Source organism: Galeopterus variegatus, unplaced genomic scaffold (assembly GCF_000696425.1).
Source record: "Galeopterus variegatus unplaced genomic scaffold, G_variegatus-3.0.2 Scaffold3303, whole genome shotgun sequence".
Taxonomy (NCBI): Eukaryota; Metazoa; Chordata; class Mammalia; order Dermoptera; family Cynocephalidae; genus Galeopterus; species Galeopterus variegatus.
The window spans coordinates 173,595-192,517 of NW_007729414.1; the positions used below are offsets into that span (position 1 = coordinate 173,595).

Sequence of the window (18,923 nt, forward strand, 5' to 3'; positions counted from 1 at the left end):
GCCACCACGCTCCCAAGCGGCGCACTGTAGCAGTGCGCCACCGGGCCGGCCCTTTAATTTTAATTTTTAATTGATGTAAAGTACACATAACATAAAATTTACCATCTAAACTGTTTTTAAGTGTACAATTTGGTAGTGCTAAGTCTATTCACATTGCTCTGCAGCCAGTCTCCAGAACTTTTCCTTCTTGCAAAACTGAAACGCTATACTTATTAAACAACTCCCCGTTTCTGCCTTCTCCTGCCCCTAAAACTACCATTCTACTTTCCCTTTCTATTATTTGACTACTTTAGATGCCTCATATAATTGGAATCAGAGTATTTATCTTTTTGTGACTGGATTATTTAACTTAGCATGTCTTCAAGATTCATCCATGTTGTAGCATGTGTCAAAATTTTCTTCCTGTTTAAGGCTGAATAGTATTCCATACTATGTCTGTATCACACTTTTTAAAAAAATCCCTTCATCCACTGATGGCCATTTGTGTTGCTTCCCCCTTTTGGCTATTGTGACTAATGCTGCTATGAACATGGTTGTACAGATATCTCTTTGAGACCCTGCTTTCAATTCTTTTGGATACATACCCAGAAGTTTTGGATTGCTGGCCATATGGTAATTCTGTTTTTAATTTTTGGGGGAACCACCATACTCATTTCTGTAGCAGCTGCACCATCTTTCCTTCCCACCTACAGTGCACAAGGGTTTCAATTTGTCTATGTCCTTGCCAACACTTATTTTGTTTTTAGAGTAGCTGTCCTAATGGGTTTAGGGTGATATTTCATTGTGGTTTTGATTTGCATTTCCCTAATGATTAGAAATGTTGAGTATGTTTTCATGTGCTTCTTGGCCATTTGTGTTTCTTGAAGAAATGTCTGTTCAATTCCTTTGCCCATTTTTTAATTGGGTTATTTTCATTGTTGTTGAGTTTTATATTTCTTTATGTATGCTGGATATTATCAGATATATGATTTGCAAACCTTTTCTTGCATTCTGTGGGTTGCCTTTTCACCCTATTGATTGAGTCTTTTGATGAACAGACATTTTAAATTTTTACATGGCCAATTTGTTTTTCTTTCTGTTGCCCGTACTTTTGGTGTATTATCCAAGATACCATTGCCAAATCCAATGTGAAGATTTTCCCCTATATTTTTCTCTAAGAGTTTTATTGTTTTAGGTCTTATATTTAGATCACTGGTCCTTTGTGAGTTAATTTTTGTATATGCTATAAGGTATATTACTTCATTATTTTACATGTGAATATCCAGTTGTCCCAACAACATTTTTTGAAAAGACTGTCCTCACTGAATAGTCCTGGCACCCTTCTTGAAGATCATTTAACCATATATGTGGGGGTTTATTTCCCGGTTCTATAGTCTATTCCATTGGTTGGTATGTTTGTCTTTATGCTATAACCATAGTTTTGATTACCGTAGGTTGGTAGTAAGTTTTGAAATCAAGAAGTACAAGTTCTCCACCTTTATTCTTTTTCAAGATTTTGGTTCTTTGGGTTCCTTCAAGATGCATATGAATTTTATGATGGATTTTTCTGTTTCTGCAAAAAATGTCATTGGGAGTTTGATAGGAATTGCTTTGAATCTATACATCACTTTGGGTGGTATTGTCATTGTAACAGTAGTAAGTCTTCCAGTCCATGAACATGAGATGTCTTTCTATTTATTTAGGTATTCTTTTTTATCTATAACATTTTATAGTTTTCAGTGTACAAATCTTGTATTTCTTAAGTTTATTGCTAAGTGTTTTATTTTTTAATATTTCTGTAAATAGTTTTTGAAATTTCCTTTTCAGATTGTTAATTATTAGTGTAGATAAATGCTTCTGATTTCTTTGTATTGATATATATCCTGCAACTTTGCTCATTTCATTTTTTCTTTAGCTCTCATAGTTTTTTTTTTCAATGTGGGTAAAATTTTTTCTTTTTTTTGGCAGCTGGCTGGTATGGGGATTCAAACCCTTGATAAATGTGTGTAGAATCTTTATGGTTTTCTACATTTAAGCTAATGTCATCTTTGAACAGAGATAATTTTACTTCTTCCTGTTCAATATGGGTGCCTTTTATTTCTTTTTCTTGCCTAATTGCTGTGGCTAAAACTTTCAGTACTGTATTGAATAGAAGTGACAAAAGCAGACATCCTTGCCTTGTTCCTGATCTTAGGCGAAAAGCTTTCAGTTTTTTTTCATTGAGTATGATGTGAGCTGTGGGCTTTTCATAACCAGCTTTCATCATGTTGAGAAAGTTCCCTTCTCTTCCTAGTTTGAGTGTTTTTATCATGAAGGGGTGTTGAATTTTGTCAAATGTTTTTTCTGCATCAATAGACATGATCATTTTTACCCCTTAATTCTATTATTATGGTGTATTATATTAATTGATTTTTGCATGTTGAACCGTCCTTGCATTCCAGGAATAAATCCTCCTTACTTAGAGTTTATAATCCTTTTAATATGCTGCTGAATTCAGTTTGCTAATGTTTTTTTTTTAAAAAAAGATGACCGGTAAGGGGATCTTAACCCTTGACTTGGTGTTGTCAGCACCACGCTCAGCTAGTGAGCTAACCGGCCATCCCTGTATAGGATCCGAACCCGTGGCCTTGGTGTTATCAGCACCGCACTCTCCCGACCCTTGACTTGGTGTTGTCAGCACCACGCTCAGCCAGTGAGCGAACCGGCCATCCCTATATGGGATCTGAACCCGGGGCCTCGGTGTTATCAGCACCACACTCTCCCGAGTGAGCCATGGGCCGGCCCTGTTTGCTAATGTTTTGTTGAGAATTTTTGCTTCAGTATTCATAAGGGTTATTGACCTGTAGTTTTCTTGTCTGGCTTTGGTATCAAGGTAATGTTGGCTTCATGGAATGAGTTAGGAAGTGTTCCCTCCTGTTTAATTTTTTGGATGGGTTTGAGGAAGATTGGTGTTAATTCTTGAATGTTTGAATGTTTGGTAGAATTCACCAGGGAAGCCACCTGGTCCTGGCCTTTTCTTTGTTGGAAGGTTTTTGGTTACTGATTCAATCTCCTTACTACTTATTGGTCTATTGAGTTTTTCTGTTCCTTCATGATTGAGTCTTGGTAGGTTGTGTGTTTCTAGGAATTTATCCATTTCATCTAGATTATTCAATTTGTTGGTGCATAATTGTTTATAATATTCTTTTACCATCTTTTTATTTTAAAATACAAGGAAAAGGCACACCAAAACAAGTGGGGTTTATTTGTTTTGTTGTTTGGTCATTGTTTGGCTTGGCTGAATTTTGATTTGTGTTTCTTGGACTCACACCTAATCTGTTTCAGTCATCAGTCCTAAGGTCCACGGATTTCCTGAGGCAGTAAAAATGCTTCTCATTGACAGTTGACAGAGGCTTGCTACAGACAACTGAAACTGTCCTGATGCATTCAGAGTCATCTGTCTTTGCTGGAAAAATCAATTCCACGTCTCAGCAGCTGTTGCTCCCTTGAGGGGCATTGCCGTCATGCTCAGGCTGTGGGCTTCCCACAAGCTTGTGGTGGTGGCAACCTCTAGGTTTAGTTTGTTTGATTTTTTTGGCAGCTGACCAGTACGGGGATCTGAACCCTTGGCCTTGGTGTTATAACACCTCTCTAACCAACAGAGCTCACCAGTCAGCCCAACCTCCTGGTTTAAATCCCAGCAGCACAAGCACAGGATCCCTTCAGTTATCCGGGCCTCACAGACTCTAGAGTATTTTTATCTTTTGGTTCTTAAGCAAAACTGCCTCTCTAGGTAGTCCAGGCTCCAGCTGAGAAGAGTTTGCTGCCTCTGAGGGGAAGGCATCAACCATGTTAATGGCAGAATTGTGACTGAAAATCCAGAAACTTCCCCATGATGTTTCCTTGAGGAAATTCAGAGCAAGGTTGACTTTTTAAAAGATCTCAAGTTAAGGGGGCAAGGCGTTTGTTTGTTTTAACAAAGCTGTCAAATCTTCCTCACTATAGAGGAGCTTCTGAGCTACAAGCAGTGGCAGCCAGACAGTGGGCAATAGTGTGCTGATGCTGACATTTGCAGAGGGACAGTGGAGAGAGCGACCCAGAGTTCAGTGTGGCCGGCAGGTCAGGGCCGGGTGGGCCTCCTCCCCACACTGTAAAGTGGATATGGCATATTTAGGAGGCCAGAGAAAACATCATCTTGACGAGACTGAATTGTAAAATGCCAGAGAGAGACATGTCCATGATGTCTTCTGCTGCTTCTCTGGACAGAAAGATCACACCCTAACTCAGATTCTAATCTGACACTGACAACCTGCTGGAGGCTTTCCATGTCAAGGGTGGTTTCCAACCATTTTTGCTCTTTCTCCCTTGGGGAATTCCAGTTACGTGGAAGTTTGCCCCTGTCTCACATCTTCTGTCTGTCCTCTTTTGTCATCTCTGTCATTTCCTACTGGGTTTGGAAGGACCGTCCTGCATTTACTCTTTGCCACCTTACAGCATATGCTGGTGTCCTGCAGTGTCCTGTCTGCAGTTTACTGCCTCTGCCCTGTGTTTTAAATCTCCATGAGACCCTTATTATCTATGGTCATTCATTTTCATCATGACCTGTTCCTAGTTCAATCGAACACCATCTTTAACTTTTCAGGGGCACCTATCAGCTGTTCCCTAATATCTGTGCTAATGAATGCACTAAACGTGATTCAGTAGGAAGCAGCCTTCTGAGCCCTCCCATGGCAGAAAGGGCTTTCTGGGGCACTGGGGTGCTGCCTTGTGTGCTCCTCCCTGCAGGCAGGTCTGTGCAAGCTTGGGGTCTCTGGCCCAGCCTCCCCACCTGTCTCAGAAGGACTTCAGGTGGGGATAGGAGGCAAGGTTCCTTGCAGACTATGGTGTTAGGCTTGACCTGGCCTTGGGTCTTGAGGGGGCAGCCTTGCCCAGTGTTCAGGACAACAACGGGGTCTTCTCAGGATGCTGACCCTCACCAGGAGCCATGATGGCTAAACCCTACTCCTCCCCTCCCCTCTCCGCCAAAGAGTCTCAGGACTTTCAGGCTACTCACCACCCATTCTCTAGGTGGAATGAGCAGCAGCCACACGGTATGGACAAGTGTGAGTGCCTGTGGGGGGTGGAGGGGGTGCATGTGCCTGTGGGGCCAGCAGTGGGCCCCCAGGGATGGGTGAGTTCTGTGTGTGCACCTGTGTGTGTTTTAGTCTGTTCAGGCTACTGTAGCCAAATACCTTAGACTGGGTCGTTAATAAACAACAAAAATTTATTGCTCACAGTGCTGAAGGCTGGATGTCCAAGATCAAGGTGCCAGCAGATTCTGTTTGGTGAGGGCCTGTTCTTCATAGATGGCACCTATTATGTGTCCTCACAAGTTGGAAGGGGCTAACAAGCTTCCCCAGGCCTCTTTTATAATAAGGGCACTAATCCATTCATGAGGGTGGAGCTCTCATGACCTGATCACCTCCTAAAGGCCCCACCTGTTAACATATTGCAGTGGGAATTAGGTTTTAACATATGAGTCTTGGGGGGACACAAACATTCAGACTATAATAATGTGGGTGGCTGCAGGTCTGTACCTGCAAGTAGCTTTGAGGAGGTCCCCAAACTGCCAGCATTTTCTCCAGTGTTCCCACCTCTTAGTGGCAGGGGCTGGATGCACAGACAGGGCCAGCTCCTAGAGACTGTCATGGTATGTGGTGGGGACATGGCAGGGCCTGAAGTCTGCACTGGGTGGGGGTGGGGTAGAGTCTCCTGCCCATTTCCAGTGCATCGTTTGCATATAAAAGGCAAGATATTGCTCATTTGCTGGAGGTTGGTGGTGACTAGACCTATTGCCATGTGCACTCCTGAGCTGAGTTGGCTCCCAAGTGGGGAATGGGGAGGTAGGGGGGTGGGGAGGCAGCAGCAAGGCCAGGTCCAGCTTAGGTTCTGGGAGGGAATGGCTGTTCCCTGGGGGCCCTGGGATCAGCCAGAGGTGGCCAGAGGCCACCTGGGACCCTGGGGCCAGGGCAAACCAGAGGGGACTCAGCCTTTGATGTCTGGAGCCTTCCTACCCTGGACAGGCTCCAGTTCCTGGCTGAGTCAAGGTAATGTACCACCCACTCCGTTTCTGATTTGCTGAGCGGTGAGAAGGGTGTGGTGAGGAGCACCTTTGCCCCGAGTGTCTTGGGGCTTCTGGGTTGACGGACCATTGTCCCCAAGGGATGGCAGCTCTGCCTCCTTCCCAGGGCTCACCTCTCAGTGCTGTGTCCTGGTTTCTGCCTCTTCCAGCACCATGGTGGTTGATGGCAGGGAGAGTGATGTTGCCTCGTTCCAGAAGGTCAGGGAGGCTTCTCTGGAGAGGCTGGGTTTCGCACCTGTCTTGTCTCTGGGCGTCACAAGGTGAAGCTGCCAGTTGTTCGTCTCCAGCCTGAACCTCTCTCCCCTGGAACCTCATGCTTCCAGCAGCCCTCAGCCCCCCAGCCTAATAGAGCTTCACCTGGACCTTCGCACAGAGGGTCTGGGCTCCTTCCCCCCTGGCTGCCCAGGCCCAAACCCTCACAGTCGGTCAGGACTCCCAATTCTCTCTCCCACACCCATCTTTGGTCCATCCGAAACCAGATGGCCACAGTTCCCCCACAGCAGCCTCCCCACGGCTGGCAGATGGAGGGTTTTCCTGACGCCCCAGTCAGAGGTGCCATCCCCACCCCCACCCCAGTGCAGGCAGGGGTGGGGGTTGCAGTGGTGGGGAGTCTCACCGTTGGATCCCCTGTGTTGTTCCTTGATAAAGGAATGAGGGTTGAATGCCACCACACCTAACTTTTGGAGATACCCCAGGCTGGGCTTGGCTGGGTGCCGCATCCCGCCCCATCCCCTGCTTGTCCTGTGCTCACAGGGCTCCCAGGCTGCGGGGAGGATTGGCCTGGGTGTTGCTGATGATATGGGTCCCCACAGGCACGTCCTGGTGCCCACAGGCGTCAGCAGATATTGCCAATGCCAATGGGGAAAGCAGGCCGGCAGGGGAGGGAGGTGCAGGGGGCGCTTGCTGACTCAGGGGCACTGCTTGTTTGGGGTGGCCCCTTGGCCCCACTCCCCAGGACCCATGTAGATTTGCCCACAAAGGGAGGGAGGGATCGTGCTGACACTGGGGCCTGTGATCCCCCCACCCTTGGGGCTTAGTTAGCAAAGCTGCTGTGGGTCAGACTGAGGTCACTTGGGGAGGGCCTCCTGGGCAGGGCGCCCAGCAGGCAGGGGAGCTGCCAAGCGCCTGCTCAGCAGCGGTCAGGGTGGCAGGGACCCTCAGGCCAGGACAGGGAGGGGCTTCACAGCTGGGCCATCTCCAGGCCTGGGGGCCTGCTGGAATATGGCCTGGCTGCCTTCCACCTCCCTGATTGTGGGGCTGGAGCATGGACAGGGCGGCCACACTGGGGAGAGGGGTCTGTGCTGCATCCCTGTTCCCATTGCCTGGGACCCACATTGTTCTCAGGGCTCATTTGCCTGACCCTGGAACAACCCAGTCCATGGAAGGTTCCCTTGTATCCTGGCCAGTCCTGGGGTTGAGGCTGCCCCACTACACTACTGAGCTGGCCACACTCTCCCCATGGCAGGCAGGCAAAGACGGGTCCCCTACAGCAGGGGGAGCTGAGGCCAGAGAAGCAAGGGGACAGTGAGCCGGGGTGGAGCCCAGACACTGTGGCCAGTCCCCTCAGCAGACCTGGCGCCAGACCTCCCGCTGTCCGACTGATGGCCTCTCAGCCCCTGCCACCCCACCCCCGACCCTGCCGAGGACTTCCTGCTCTCCAGTTCCCACAGGATCCCTGCAGCCAGCCCAGGCATTTCTCGTCAGGCAGTAGTTCCCCTCTGCTAATGTCTTTTTCCACTTATCTAAGCAGAATATGTTCCTTGTCAAAATGCTGGTGGAGAAAGTGGGAAACTCCCCAGCTCCTGCAGGCAGCATCTTCTGTGTGCCGTGGGTGTGTCTGCCCAGCCTTGGCCCGGTCTCCCAGGCCATGGGGCTTACCCACTCAATGATCCTCCCATGTGCAGCTGGGGCAGGTGGTGTTGGGTCCCAGTCCCTAACCTCAGGCTCTCCTGCCCTGGCTTTCTTGTCTCTGCAACCTGGGAGGGGGGCTTGTCTGGAGAAGGGGCCTGCTTTGCCCCCCAGAGGCTCTTCGGCCACAGATTCCCAGGGGCTGTACCCCCACCGCCCCTCAAAGGGGCTTTGTATCACCACAAAGAGGCTCTGTCCCTCCAGAGAAGCCTGGTGTTGCCATGGTGATGGAGGAGATGGGAAGAAGGGGTCCACCCACCGTCTGCAGTGGGGGAAAGGGCATTCCAGGCAGAGGGCACCATGCACACAGTATGGTGACTGCCACACTTGTCTAGCTGCGGCCCCTTGGCCTGGCTGGACAGCTGTCCCTGACTGTGCTTTGGTGGGGCAATCTGGGCCTCTGGAGGGCCAGGCCTCCCAGGCCCTGTGCCTGTCTGCTTGTGAGCCTCAGTCCCCTATTCAGGAATGGCTTGGTCCTTGTGGCCACCCCAGAGCATGGGGGGCGGGACTCGGCTCTTTGCCTGGGACCTTGTTAACACCCACCCCCCACTGTTCCTGTTCTCCTTAAGATAGAGGGATGAGCTACTCAGGGCACCTTGCAGGCTGGGTGCCTATCATGGGAGGCGATGGAGGTAACAGCCCAGCCACCACGACTCCTGCCCAACCCCACTCAGTGGGGCCCCAGCCCTCTGTAGCCCTTCAGAGGCTTCACTCTCATTGTTGGGGTGGAGTGGGTGGGCTGAGTATGTGGGGGGTGCACATTGTGCTGGTAGCCCACACAGGCTCCCTGCCTGGAGATCTCCAGCCCTTGGGTCCTTGGAGGTACCCCAGCCGGCTGCTGCAGGGACCCCAGAGGAGGGAGGTCCTTGCTGCCCAGATCCCCACCTCTGAGCATGCAGGGCGTCACCTCAGCTGCAGCTACAGCTGGAGTCTGGATCGAGCACAGGAGCAGTGGTGAGGGGCCTGAATCCCAGCCTAGGGGATTCTTGTCCACCCCCATCTCATGTGTCCTCATGGAGAGGTGGGGCCTTGGGACCAAGGAAACTTGAATCAAGATTGCCCCAGGTGGCACAGGGAGCAGGTGTCTATGACCCACCTGAGTGGGTTACTCTTAAGCCCAGACCCTTTAGGGGGCTCCAAAGGTGGCTCCCTGTATCTCAGTCCTCCCAGGGAGGAGGGACAGTTGTTTGGACACTCTCCTGCCCCACCTGCCTACCTGCCCGCCACATCCAGCCTACAGTCACCGGGTTGTTCATCAACTGACACTGCCCAGTGCCAGCCCCAGCCCAGGCCCTCAGCTCCTCAGACAAAACCCAGGCTGCCCAGTCCCCAGCAATGTCCCTGCCTTGACCTGACCCTCAGCCTCCTGCATCATACCCTGCACAGCCCCTGGTTCCCCTGGACCTCCCGCCCAGCAGCCTCCCTGCTCTGGGGCTGACCAGTACTGCCTTGGTCCTGGCCCATCCTTGGCCTAGGGTGCCCCCTCAGTGCAGAGCAAGAACCCCCAGAGAAGAGCACCCCCAGAGTGTTCTGCACATGGGAGTTGTCCCCCCATTCCCCATGTGATCAGCAGGTGCTGCTGGGTGACCATGTGGACACCTAGGAGTCAGGAAGTGGTCACTGAGGGCTGGGTCTGCCCCCCCTGCCCCCTCATGGCATCTCATTTAGCGTGGCATGCTTCCTCTCCTGGGGAAATCTAATTTCCTGGCTGAATCTGATTATAGCTCTCCTGGCTGCCTGAAAATCCCACTGCTTCCTTTAGGCCAGCAGGCAGGCAGGCTGATGGGTGGGCACTGCCCTGGCCCCTGGGGATGTTAATTGCCTGGCCTAGACTCACTTGCCCACCTGGTGGGGCAGGCGTCTGCTTTTTCTATTTCTTACCGAGGTTCGGATTATACAGATTATAATAGCTCATGTTCCGTGTAGAACTCAGGCACATGCAGAACTGTGTGGGGCCCTGGAGCAGCCCAGGGGTGGGAGCCCTCTACTCAAGACCTCAAGATGCACGTCTTTGTAGTATCTTCTGTGCATGTGTGGACATGTGTACGAATGTTTGTATGTGTGCACACCAGCATTTCCATGCTTCTTGTTTGGGATCTTATCTCTGACCACATCCCTTGTGTCCTTTTACCCACTTTCAGCTGGGTTTTATTATTTTTTTCTTACTGATTTATAGGAGCACCTTGTAGATTAAGGATATCATGTTATTGTTGGATGTTACAAATACTTGATCCCAACATGTCAGTTGTCTTTTGATTTTCTTTATTGGCTTCTTTTTCGATTATGGAGTATGACAAATGCACAGAAGTAGAGAGACTTATGCAGTGGGTCCCATGCATCTGTACCAGCTTCCACTGTGCTAAAGTCACGGTCTAGAAGTAAAGCCAACGCTCGTCATTCCACTCCAAACGCTTGCTGCAGTGTTGCTCTAAATGGTGTCACGTTTTTAAAAAGACATGACCGCACTATGTGGTGTGCTTTTTTTTGAATGTATGGAAATGTTTCCTTCTCACAAAATCAGGCTGGCACATCTTTCCCTGGCGGTTCCTCCTGGAGCTTAAAGGCTGGGAACAGCTGTCTGCCAGCCCAGGCACTGCAGGCCTGGTGCTGCCTGAGAGGGGCCCTATGGTCCTGGCCTTTGGCACGGTGGGTTCTTGCTGCCCAGACCCCCACCTTGGAGCCTGCAGGCCATCACCCTCGGCTGTGGCTCTGTGGACTTTGCCCTGTGTGACTCCCATGGCTCAGGTCTCCTGCTCTACCCTGTCAGCAGCCTGGGCACAGTGCCGTCCTCATGGGCTTGGCCAGAAGATATCCCAGAGGTTTGGGGCACCATCTGACCACAGCAGGGGTTATAGGGTAAAGATGGGGCCCCACAAGCCCTGGCCAACTAGTGTGGGGAGCAAGTTTCCATGCTGGCAGCATCAGAGGCAGGGGATGGGACAGCTCCCATGATGTCCTGCAACACTGGCAGAGACAGTGGGCTTTGGCACTGCTGGGCCTATGTTCCACTCCTGCTGGGCTACTTCCTGGCACCATTTGCTCCGCGTTAGGATGAGTGGAGTGTAGAAGTCGGGGGTGATGGAAGGAGGCTCGATGGTCACCAGCCCCCCATCTTTCCTCATGGAGACAGGGGCGGCCCAGGCAGTGCTCTGATAGATGGCTGGCAAGGGGTCAGGACTGGAGCCAGGCCTTTCGCCTGCCTCCCTCTAATGGCCTGACCCTTAGGAAATTCCTCCAATTCCACAACCCAGATTGGCGTCAGGCCCCATAATTTGATTTTCCGGAGCAGGGCTTTGGCTGGACTCCTTCTGAGGAGGAATGTCTGGGTCGGCAAGAAGACATCAAATGTTGGTTTGGGTTTCATAAGAAGGATTCAGTTTCTACCCTCAGGTTCCTCTGACGATGCCTTCACTTTCCTGATAGAGCAAGCATTGACCACGATTTGCCAGAGAGGGCTCTCTCCTTCCAGTCGTGTTTCAGAGCTTCATTGTTGCCTACCTGCCCACCAAAGTGCCCACCTGCCCATCAATCCATCCATGCATCCAAGTGTCCATTCACTCATCGGTCTGTTCCTCCATCCATCAGCCACCGATCTCCCATCTGTGCATCCTGCACCTATCCTTTTATTCATCCACCTACCCATCCAACTATTTGCCATCCATCCACCCTTCCACCCACCCCTCACCCTCTCATGTAACCATCTACTCACCTGTCTATCCACATACCAATTCACTCACTCATTCATTCCCCCTTCCAATTTAGCCTCGTATCTTCCCGTTTCCCCTCCCTCCGTCCATCCATCCACCCACCCACTCATCTGTCCATTCATCTACCAATTCCTCCATTCACCCATCTATCATCCACCCTTCTATCACTCCATCCCTCCATCCATCCTCTCATCCATTCGCCTACAGACCCACCATCCATCCACCTACCCATCCATCTATTCACCCATGTGTCCATCCTCCATTATCCACCCACCTACCCACTCATCCATTTCACCCATCTGTCTGTCCCTCCCCCTCACTGTCCATCTGGTATTCACTTCCCTCCAGTCTCCCTCTTCATACCTGTGTGGCCTCAGGTAGCTTGTTTCTCCTCCTGTGCTTCTCTCCTTGTGCCACATCTTTGCCCAGCAGGTTTCTGTGAGATCATCAAAGGTGGCTCCTGACCTGATACCGGGCACGCAGTGGATGCCTAGCCAGTGTCTGTTGTTGCTGGGACTGGGTTATTACTTTTGTTTTGCAGTTTATTTTTTTCAGGGTTTAATTCCGGTTCTGATCTTCTCGACCCCTTCTCCATGGTTTCTGATGTTTTCTGGACTGGACATTGATGTTGCCACATAATCTTGGGGTGTGGTCACTCCTGGGTGCCCGGTGTTGTTCTGGTCTTATTGCTAAATCAACTCCATGTGTGGGCATGTGTGGCTGAAGACAACATGAAGCTGGTTGCTGCGGTCTGGGTGGGAGTCATGAGGGGTCCACCTGGCAGGCAGTGCCTGGTCCTTCTTAAGTGAGTAGAGACCAGATGGTATCAGCCAGAGAGGCGCCCTGGTCAACTGAGGCCCCGCATCACCACACCTTCTTGTCTGCCCCTGTGGCCCTCCCTGAGCCCTCACAGAAGCATTTCTGTGCCCACCCCCAGCCAGGATTGGCAGCTCTGTCCTGGGATCCAGCTAGGGAAAACATCTTTGAAGTCCTGTGGTTGATCTTAAAGATTCATGCACATTTTGCCTTCCATGACAACCGCATATTTATTGTTTTAATATAAAAACAGTGTCTTGAATTGGCATCCAAAAAGCTGCCCTCTGGAGTACTGGGCCTGGATCACCCAAGCCCACACTCACTCCTGTGCATGGGCCTAGAGAGGCCACCATATCTAGGAGTGGGCCTGAGCCTTCCTTGCTCTACCTAGATGCCCTCGCACCCTGGGGTTGCTCTTGAGGCTACGGCCTGTGGGGCTCAGTGCCCTCACCCAAGGGCAGATGGAGGGTGCACCCTGGGGCTGGGGCAAATGGCATGGGCCCAACACCCAGGCCTCTGCCCTCCCCTGGGCAGCTGCTGGGTCTCCCTACCCCTGAGCGGGGCAGTGCTTGGGGGTGTTGCCCGGGAGACACAGTTATTGTACACCGTGTGAGCCAAAATGGGCAGCAGGAGGGTCAGTGTGGGCTTTTGCCAGCTTCTTGCTGTGGCCTCAGGATTCTGTACCCCTAGCCAGCCCCAGGCCTGAACCAGTGGGCCCCCTTCAAGGTGGGGGTCTCCTTGGACCCCTCAGCCCTGGCAGATGCCCCCAGCCAGGGCAGGGAAGCTGTCACCAGGGTCTGCAGCCCAGACGTGGTCCTGCTGGATGGGGAATGGGGGACGGTGTGGGTGAAGCCTATGGTCAGACAGAAACCCATGTTTTTGCACAAGGAGGGAAAGAAGCCACCATGAGGTCAACAGCTGCCCCATGGGTCATTACCATCCAGGGACAGTGTCCCTTCTGCCCCTCGGTTCTAAGGCTCAGCTGAGATGGGCCAGTGCTGCAAACAAGACTCAAGACTCAGTTGCGGGCTCAGGTGACCTGGCTCCTGCCGCCCACCCCACCCTCCCAGAGAGGAAGACCCCACCACACCCACCTGGGGCCCACTGCCAGGTTCAGTTCATATGCACACAGATCTAGTGTGTATGCAATGCAGGGCTCGTGTGTTGGTGTGTCTGGGGCCCAAGTGTGGACACTGGTGGGTTTGCACAGGAGAGCTTGTGTTCCCGTAGCTATGGATTGTCCCTTTATTTTGTCATGGAGGACTCAGTCTGTACCTCGCTCCCTACCACCTCCCCTGGGTGGCAGCCATTGCCTCTCCCAGCACCAGTTTGGTTCATTCTTCTGGCTATGGCTGACTTAACAACAGCTCCTCCACTCACGCCAGCCCCCCTGCAAGGTCACGTTGATGGTTTTATTTGTGTGACATGTGCTGGAGAAAAGACATGTGGCTTTGGGGGCCTATGCTGGCCTCAAGCCCTCATTGGGCCTCATTTTCCCAGGCTGTTACAGTGAATCTGGGCTCCATGGTGTCCCCTCACCTCTGAGGTGCACCCCACGTTCCTGGACTGCCTCCCTGGCCCAGCAGCACTGGTGTGGCCATGCCCAGCACTGACCCTTTCTCTACGGAGGTCTGTCCTTACAGCTAGCTCTGTCTAGGCCAGTGAGCAGCAAAGCTGGCCCTCTGGCGGTGTCACCTGCTGTGTGTGTCTTCCCCACACCGAGGACCTCCCCCTCTCTAAGCTCAGGCCCTATGTTGGTGAAGGGTCAAGGGGTCCAGCAGAGTTGGCCTACTGAAGACAATGTGGGATGGGTGGGAGGAGGCCCAAGCAGCACTGGCAGTGTGGCTGCGTAGCCTGTACCCCTCCGGCTGCTGTGAGCCTGGGTCAGAGCTCTGCATATTTGTTCTGCTACTTTTTGCCCACGAAAAACAAGCACACTGGGCAACCAGAGAGCAAGCTGTGAGGAAAGCACTGGCTTGTCTCTGCAGCTGCCAAGCCCCCGCCACCCTGTCTGCTCCCCTGGGACTCTGGGCAGGCCTAACCCTCCCCTAGTGCTGGGCCTTGGATGCTCACGCCCCTGGCCCTCTTCTTCTGGGTCAGGTGTCATGCACATGGGCTACTTCTGAGCACAGGGTCTCTAAACTTCATGCAATCCCAGCTAGAACCTCAACCAGGCTTGTACTCGGTTTCCACTTTGCCATGTGGAGAAGATACCACCCTCGTTCCTGGCCCTTGTGTCTGTGAGTGGAGGCCAGACTGCTAGTCCACAGGCCACTGTAGCTGGGGCTGTGGTCACCATGTGCCTACCTAGGTGTCCTGGGCACCCAGCAGCAGTGGTGTGGCTTCTCACTTCCTGCCTGCTAGCCACACTGGCTCTGCCACACTGTGGCTACGGGTGGTCCCCCACCCTCTCTAGGCTCTGGCATCTGCCTCTGTGAGATGGCACAGGGGTGGCCCTGTGAGATTGGGGTGAGCTGGCATGTGCCGTGGCCGGCAGAGGGCCTGGGAGATTGTAAGTGCTCGTTATAACAGTTCTTCCTGCCTTTCCCAGCAGGCTCTGAGATGCCCACATTTTGTGGTTCTGCTGGGCCTGGCAGGAAGCAGAGGAGCCTGGGTCAGAACCCCACACTCCACAAGGAGTGAGCTAGCTGCTTCCAGCCAGCCTCGGATTAATGGCTTTTAATTTAAAATTTAATCAATGCAGCTTCCCTCCAGAGAGTTGGATGCTCTGGTCTGGGAGTGAGTTGTATGATCTGTGAGGGTGGGGAGGGCAGGGGACCTGTGATGTGCTCACCAGGCTGCTGACCCTCTCCACCCTGAGCTTGCTCTGCTTTGCCTGCAGCTGGCGGGCACCCTGGTCATGGAGGACTGCAACGTGCAATCGGCCGCCAGCATTCTGGCCTCAGTGAAGGAGCAGGAGGCCCGCTTCGAGCGGCTGACACGGGCACTGGAACAGGAGCGGCGCCACGTTGCCCTACAGCTGGAGCGTGCCCAGCAGCCTGGCATGGGCAGTGGGCAGCCCCTGCCGATGGCCTGGCAACAGCTGGTCCTGCAGGTAACAGACCAGTGACTTGGGAAGGGTGAAAACAGCCAAGTGGGGAAACAATCAAGGGGTCCTGATAGACCACAAGCCAGCATGCAGTGGCTTATTGTAAGACCTGCTGGGGCTTCTGAGGAGGAAAGGAAAGTGGGAGCCAAAGGGGGCTGGTATGCTGGGCACCATGTAAAGAGTGAGCAGGATATGGCCTGATCTTTAGAACAGCACCCTCCTAGAGTGAGTCCCTGGGGCCCAGGCAGCTAGACAGGGTCTGTTCTGGGCAGTTCCTTGGTCAGCCAGGAGACACAGGGTTTTGCATGCTCCAAAGTCTCCTTGCCCACAGGGTTCTCCTTCATTGTACACACTGGTGGGTCAGCCCCAGAGGAAAGTTCTAGCAAGGCTCTGCTTGTAGCTCAGAGAATGACCTGGGAGCCTCAGTTTCCCCAATGGCTATTGCCCTCAAACTGGGCTCAGGCCCCTGCTCAGCCTCAGGAGCTATGGAGCCATCTGTTCCATGGCCAGGTCCTGAGAACTTTAAAGTTGGGGTGCTCACTCAGGAGTCAGGCCCCCTGAACCCCAGTGCCCTAATCTGTAGATGGGGAACAGTAGTTGGGGGGTGGTGAGGGCAGAAGGCAGAAATGTAGGGAGACCTGAAGGTTGATGTGATTATTGTGGTTCCTGTTACTGACTGAGGCATAGGGCAGGGGGTCATCAGGGCAGAGCTGTCCTTGCAGCCAGGGGAAAGAGGCCCCTGTTGCTCCCATTGTTGCCCCTCCTCACCTTCCAGAGGCAGGGCTGGGCGGTACCTGCTGCGTCCTCTGGGCTCTTCACAGAGTGACCCTAGAGGGCCCTCCCAGAAGGATCCTCAGTTTCCCTGGCTCAGCTCCCTACCCTCCTAAACCTGGCAGCCAGACATCCCCCCAGCACATCCCCCAGCCCCTGCGTATACGCCCACCCTTCTTTGGTACTGCTGGGCCCTGACTCCAGGGGACCATGCCTGGCATACATGTGCTGGTGGCCTGGGGCAGTTTGGAAAGGGAGCAAGGTGCCGGTCTCTGCTGAGGCTGGCCCAGTGGGCTAGCCTTGCCTTGCCAGGGAATGTGAAATAACAGAAACAGCAGCCCTTGTCAGGCTGGGGGACTTGGGGCTAGTCACCACTCCCTAAGCCTTGGTGTTCTTGTCTGCCAGTGGGCAGGTGATGGTTTCTACGTCCACTTACAAGATCCACGTAGAATGCACAGCCATGGGGAAGGGGAGCACAATGCCTAGTCGGAGTCAAACTAATGTCTCCAGAGGGCCCCAGACCCACTGGGGAAGGTATCTTTCCAAGCACCCGGTGCCAAGGAGCCTCGGTTGGACTGCCCAGCCAGACACAGGAGGCTGGGACTGAGGCAGGTGGGTCTGGGTGCGAGGACCACTCCCATGGCCTCCAGACTCCAAAGGGTAAAGACTGCATCCCCCAAACTCAGGGGGGAAAGTGGAATAGCCCTGTTGAGCCACATGGGGACAGTGGCAGCCAATGATCCCGAGGCTGCCTCCAGTCCAGCCCTCCCAGGCCGGAACAGGCTCTGTTCTCCATCCTACAGACAGGCAGTGTGGGAGGAGAGATGACACCCTGAGGGTCGATGCCCTGGTGGGAAGATGTTCCCACAGCCTGGAGCTGCCCTGGCCTCCCAAAAGCTGATGATTATATAACCTCAACTTCAGGCCACCACCCCACCCCGCCCATCACACACCCTTGATTTTCTCAGGCTAGGATCAGAGAGTGTGTTCCCGGGGTTGTAGCTGGGCTGATGGGACCAGAGGGAGGCATGGCCACATCCACCTAGTGATTATATAACCTCAACTTCAGGCCACCACCCCACCCCGCCCATCACACACCCTTGATTTTCTCAGGCTAGGATCAGAGAGCGTGTTCCCGGGGTTGTAGCTGGGCTGATGGGACCAGAGGGAGGCATGGCCACATCCACCTAGCCAGGCCCAGCTTCCTCAATGCCAAACCTGCCTCCCAAGGTAATCTCAGCAGGAGGTGCCTAGTGACCTACCTGCTGAGCCAGAGGAGGTTTAAGCTCGGGCTGGTGGCAAGGCAGGTATTTGGGGGCCAAGGCTGGAGAGCCAGAGCCAGTGGTTACTGCTGCTGCACCTGCTGCCCCATGGTCCTGGCTGCCTGCTCTTCATCCTCCAGCAGGAAGGGTCGCCTCCTCCAGACACCCAGCTGGAGCAGGGCTGACCCTCACCCAGTGTGGAGGGGCACTATTAGAGACCTGTGCAGCTGGGCTGTTGGACTTGCCTCGGTCTTGGCCAAGGTGGGTATGTAGCTGGGGCACTACCAACTGGCAAAATTGGGAAGACAGAACCAGCTGAAACATAAGGCGTGGCTATATTCCTTAGGGCAGTGTTCCTCCTATTCACTGCCCTGGATGGAAGATATAGGGGTCAACAGTCAGGGCAATTCACCCCGGTGCACGTGGGAAAACTGAGGCTCAGTCAGGCACATGGTGAGCACCCAGAGAGCTTGAGCATGCTGGCCATGTGGCCTCTGTACCTGACACATCATGGAAGCAGGGGATGGCCCCAGGGGAGGCTCAGTTTTGAGTGCGGTCTGGGGAGAAGCAGGTGGGAGGCAGGAGGCCCAGGCCCGGGCTCTGTTCACCTCAGAACCTGTCTCCTTGTTTACGATGCTGGAGCCATTGGCTTGCCTTTGTGGGGTAAGATGCAAGAAGATGGCCCCAGCCTAGCTTTTCCCCTCCCCTGCAGAGCCAGACTCCACAGGGTGTGGCTGCACATTCACCAGGCTGTAGGGGTGGGAGGGGTGGGGGGTGCACCCTGGACTTCTTTGTCTTGATGGGAAAAACCCAAGACACAAAGTGGGTCCCCCATGGGGTCGTTTGCCAAGTCCACAATATCTCTGTGGGGACTGTTCCCTCGAGGCCCACGCTGGGTGGGGGCTGGGCAGTCTGAGGCCAGATCTAGGAGACCTGAGAGACCTTGCAGTGCCGAAATAGTAATTACTGCCTTATCGGCACCCATTTCATAGCAAGGTGAAACTGAGTCGCAGCCTGGATGAGCGGCCTGTGCCCTTGAGGGTGGCCTTGCGCCCCGTCCATCCCGGCACTGACCCCTGCTCTGCCAGAACTGTTTCCTCAACTCTACAGGTGGAGGGGTTTGTGAGCTTATTTACTGGGGACCCACTGAGGCCCGGGAAGGAGGCCTTGGCTAAAGTCACTCGGCGGGAAAATGTCATCCTCGCCGCGGGGAGGGCTGAGGAACGCGAACTGGCTTAAGAGGACACGGGGGCGACCCCGCCCCTCCTGCAGAGTCCGGCCCCCGCCCCGCCCCAGCTAGTGGGGGGCGGGACCAAGCACCGGGCCCCCGC

The 18,923-nt window shown here is 53.2% G+C and overlaps 1 protein-coding gene across 2 annotated transcripts in view; it reads left to right on the forward strand.

Moving 5' to 3' along the window:
• The first annotated feature begins 15,355 nt into the window (after nt 1-15,355).
• Nucleotides 15,356-18,923, forward strand: part of ARVCF (armadillo repeat gene deleted in velocardiofacial syndrome) — a 22,024-nt gene continuing 18,456 nt past the window's right edge. For both annotated transcript variants that reach the window (XM_008584547.1, XM_008584546.1), the window contains exon 1: nt 15,356-15,565. In XM_008584547.1, coding sequence (XP_008582769.1) covers nt 15,371-15,565 — 195 coding nt within the window. In that variant the 5' untranslated portion in view covers nt 15,356-15,370. The remainder of the gene's footprint in view (nt 15,566-18,923) is intronic.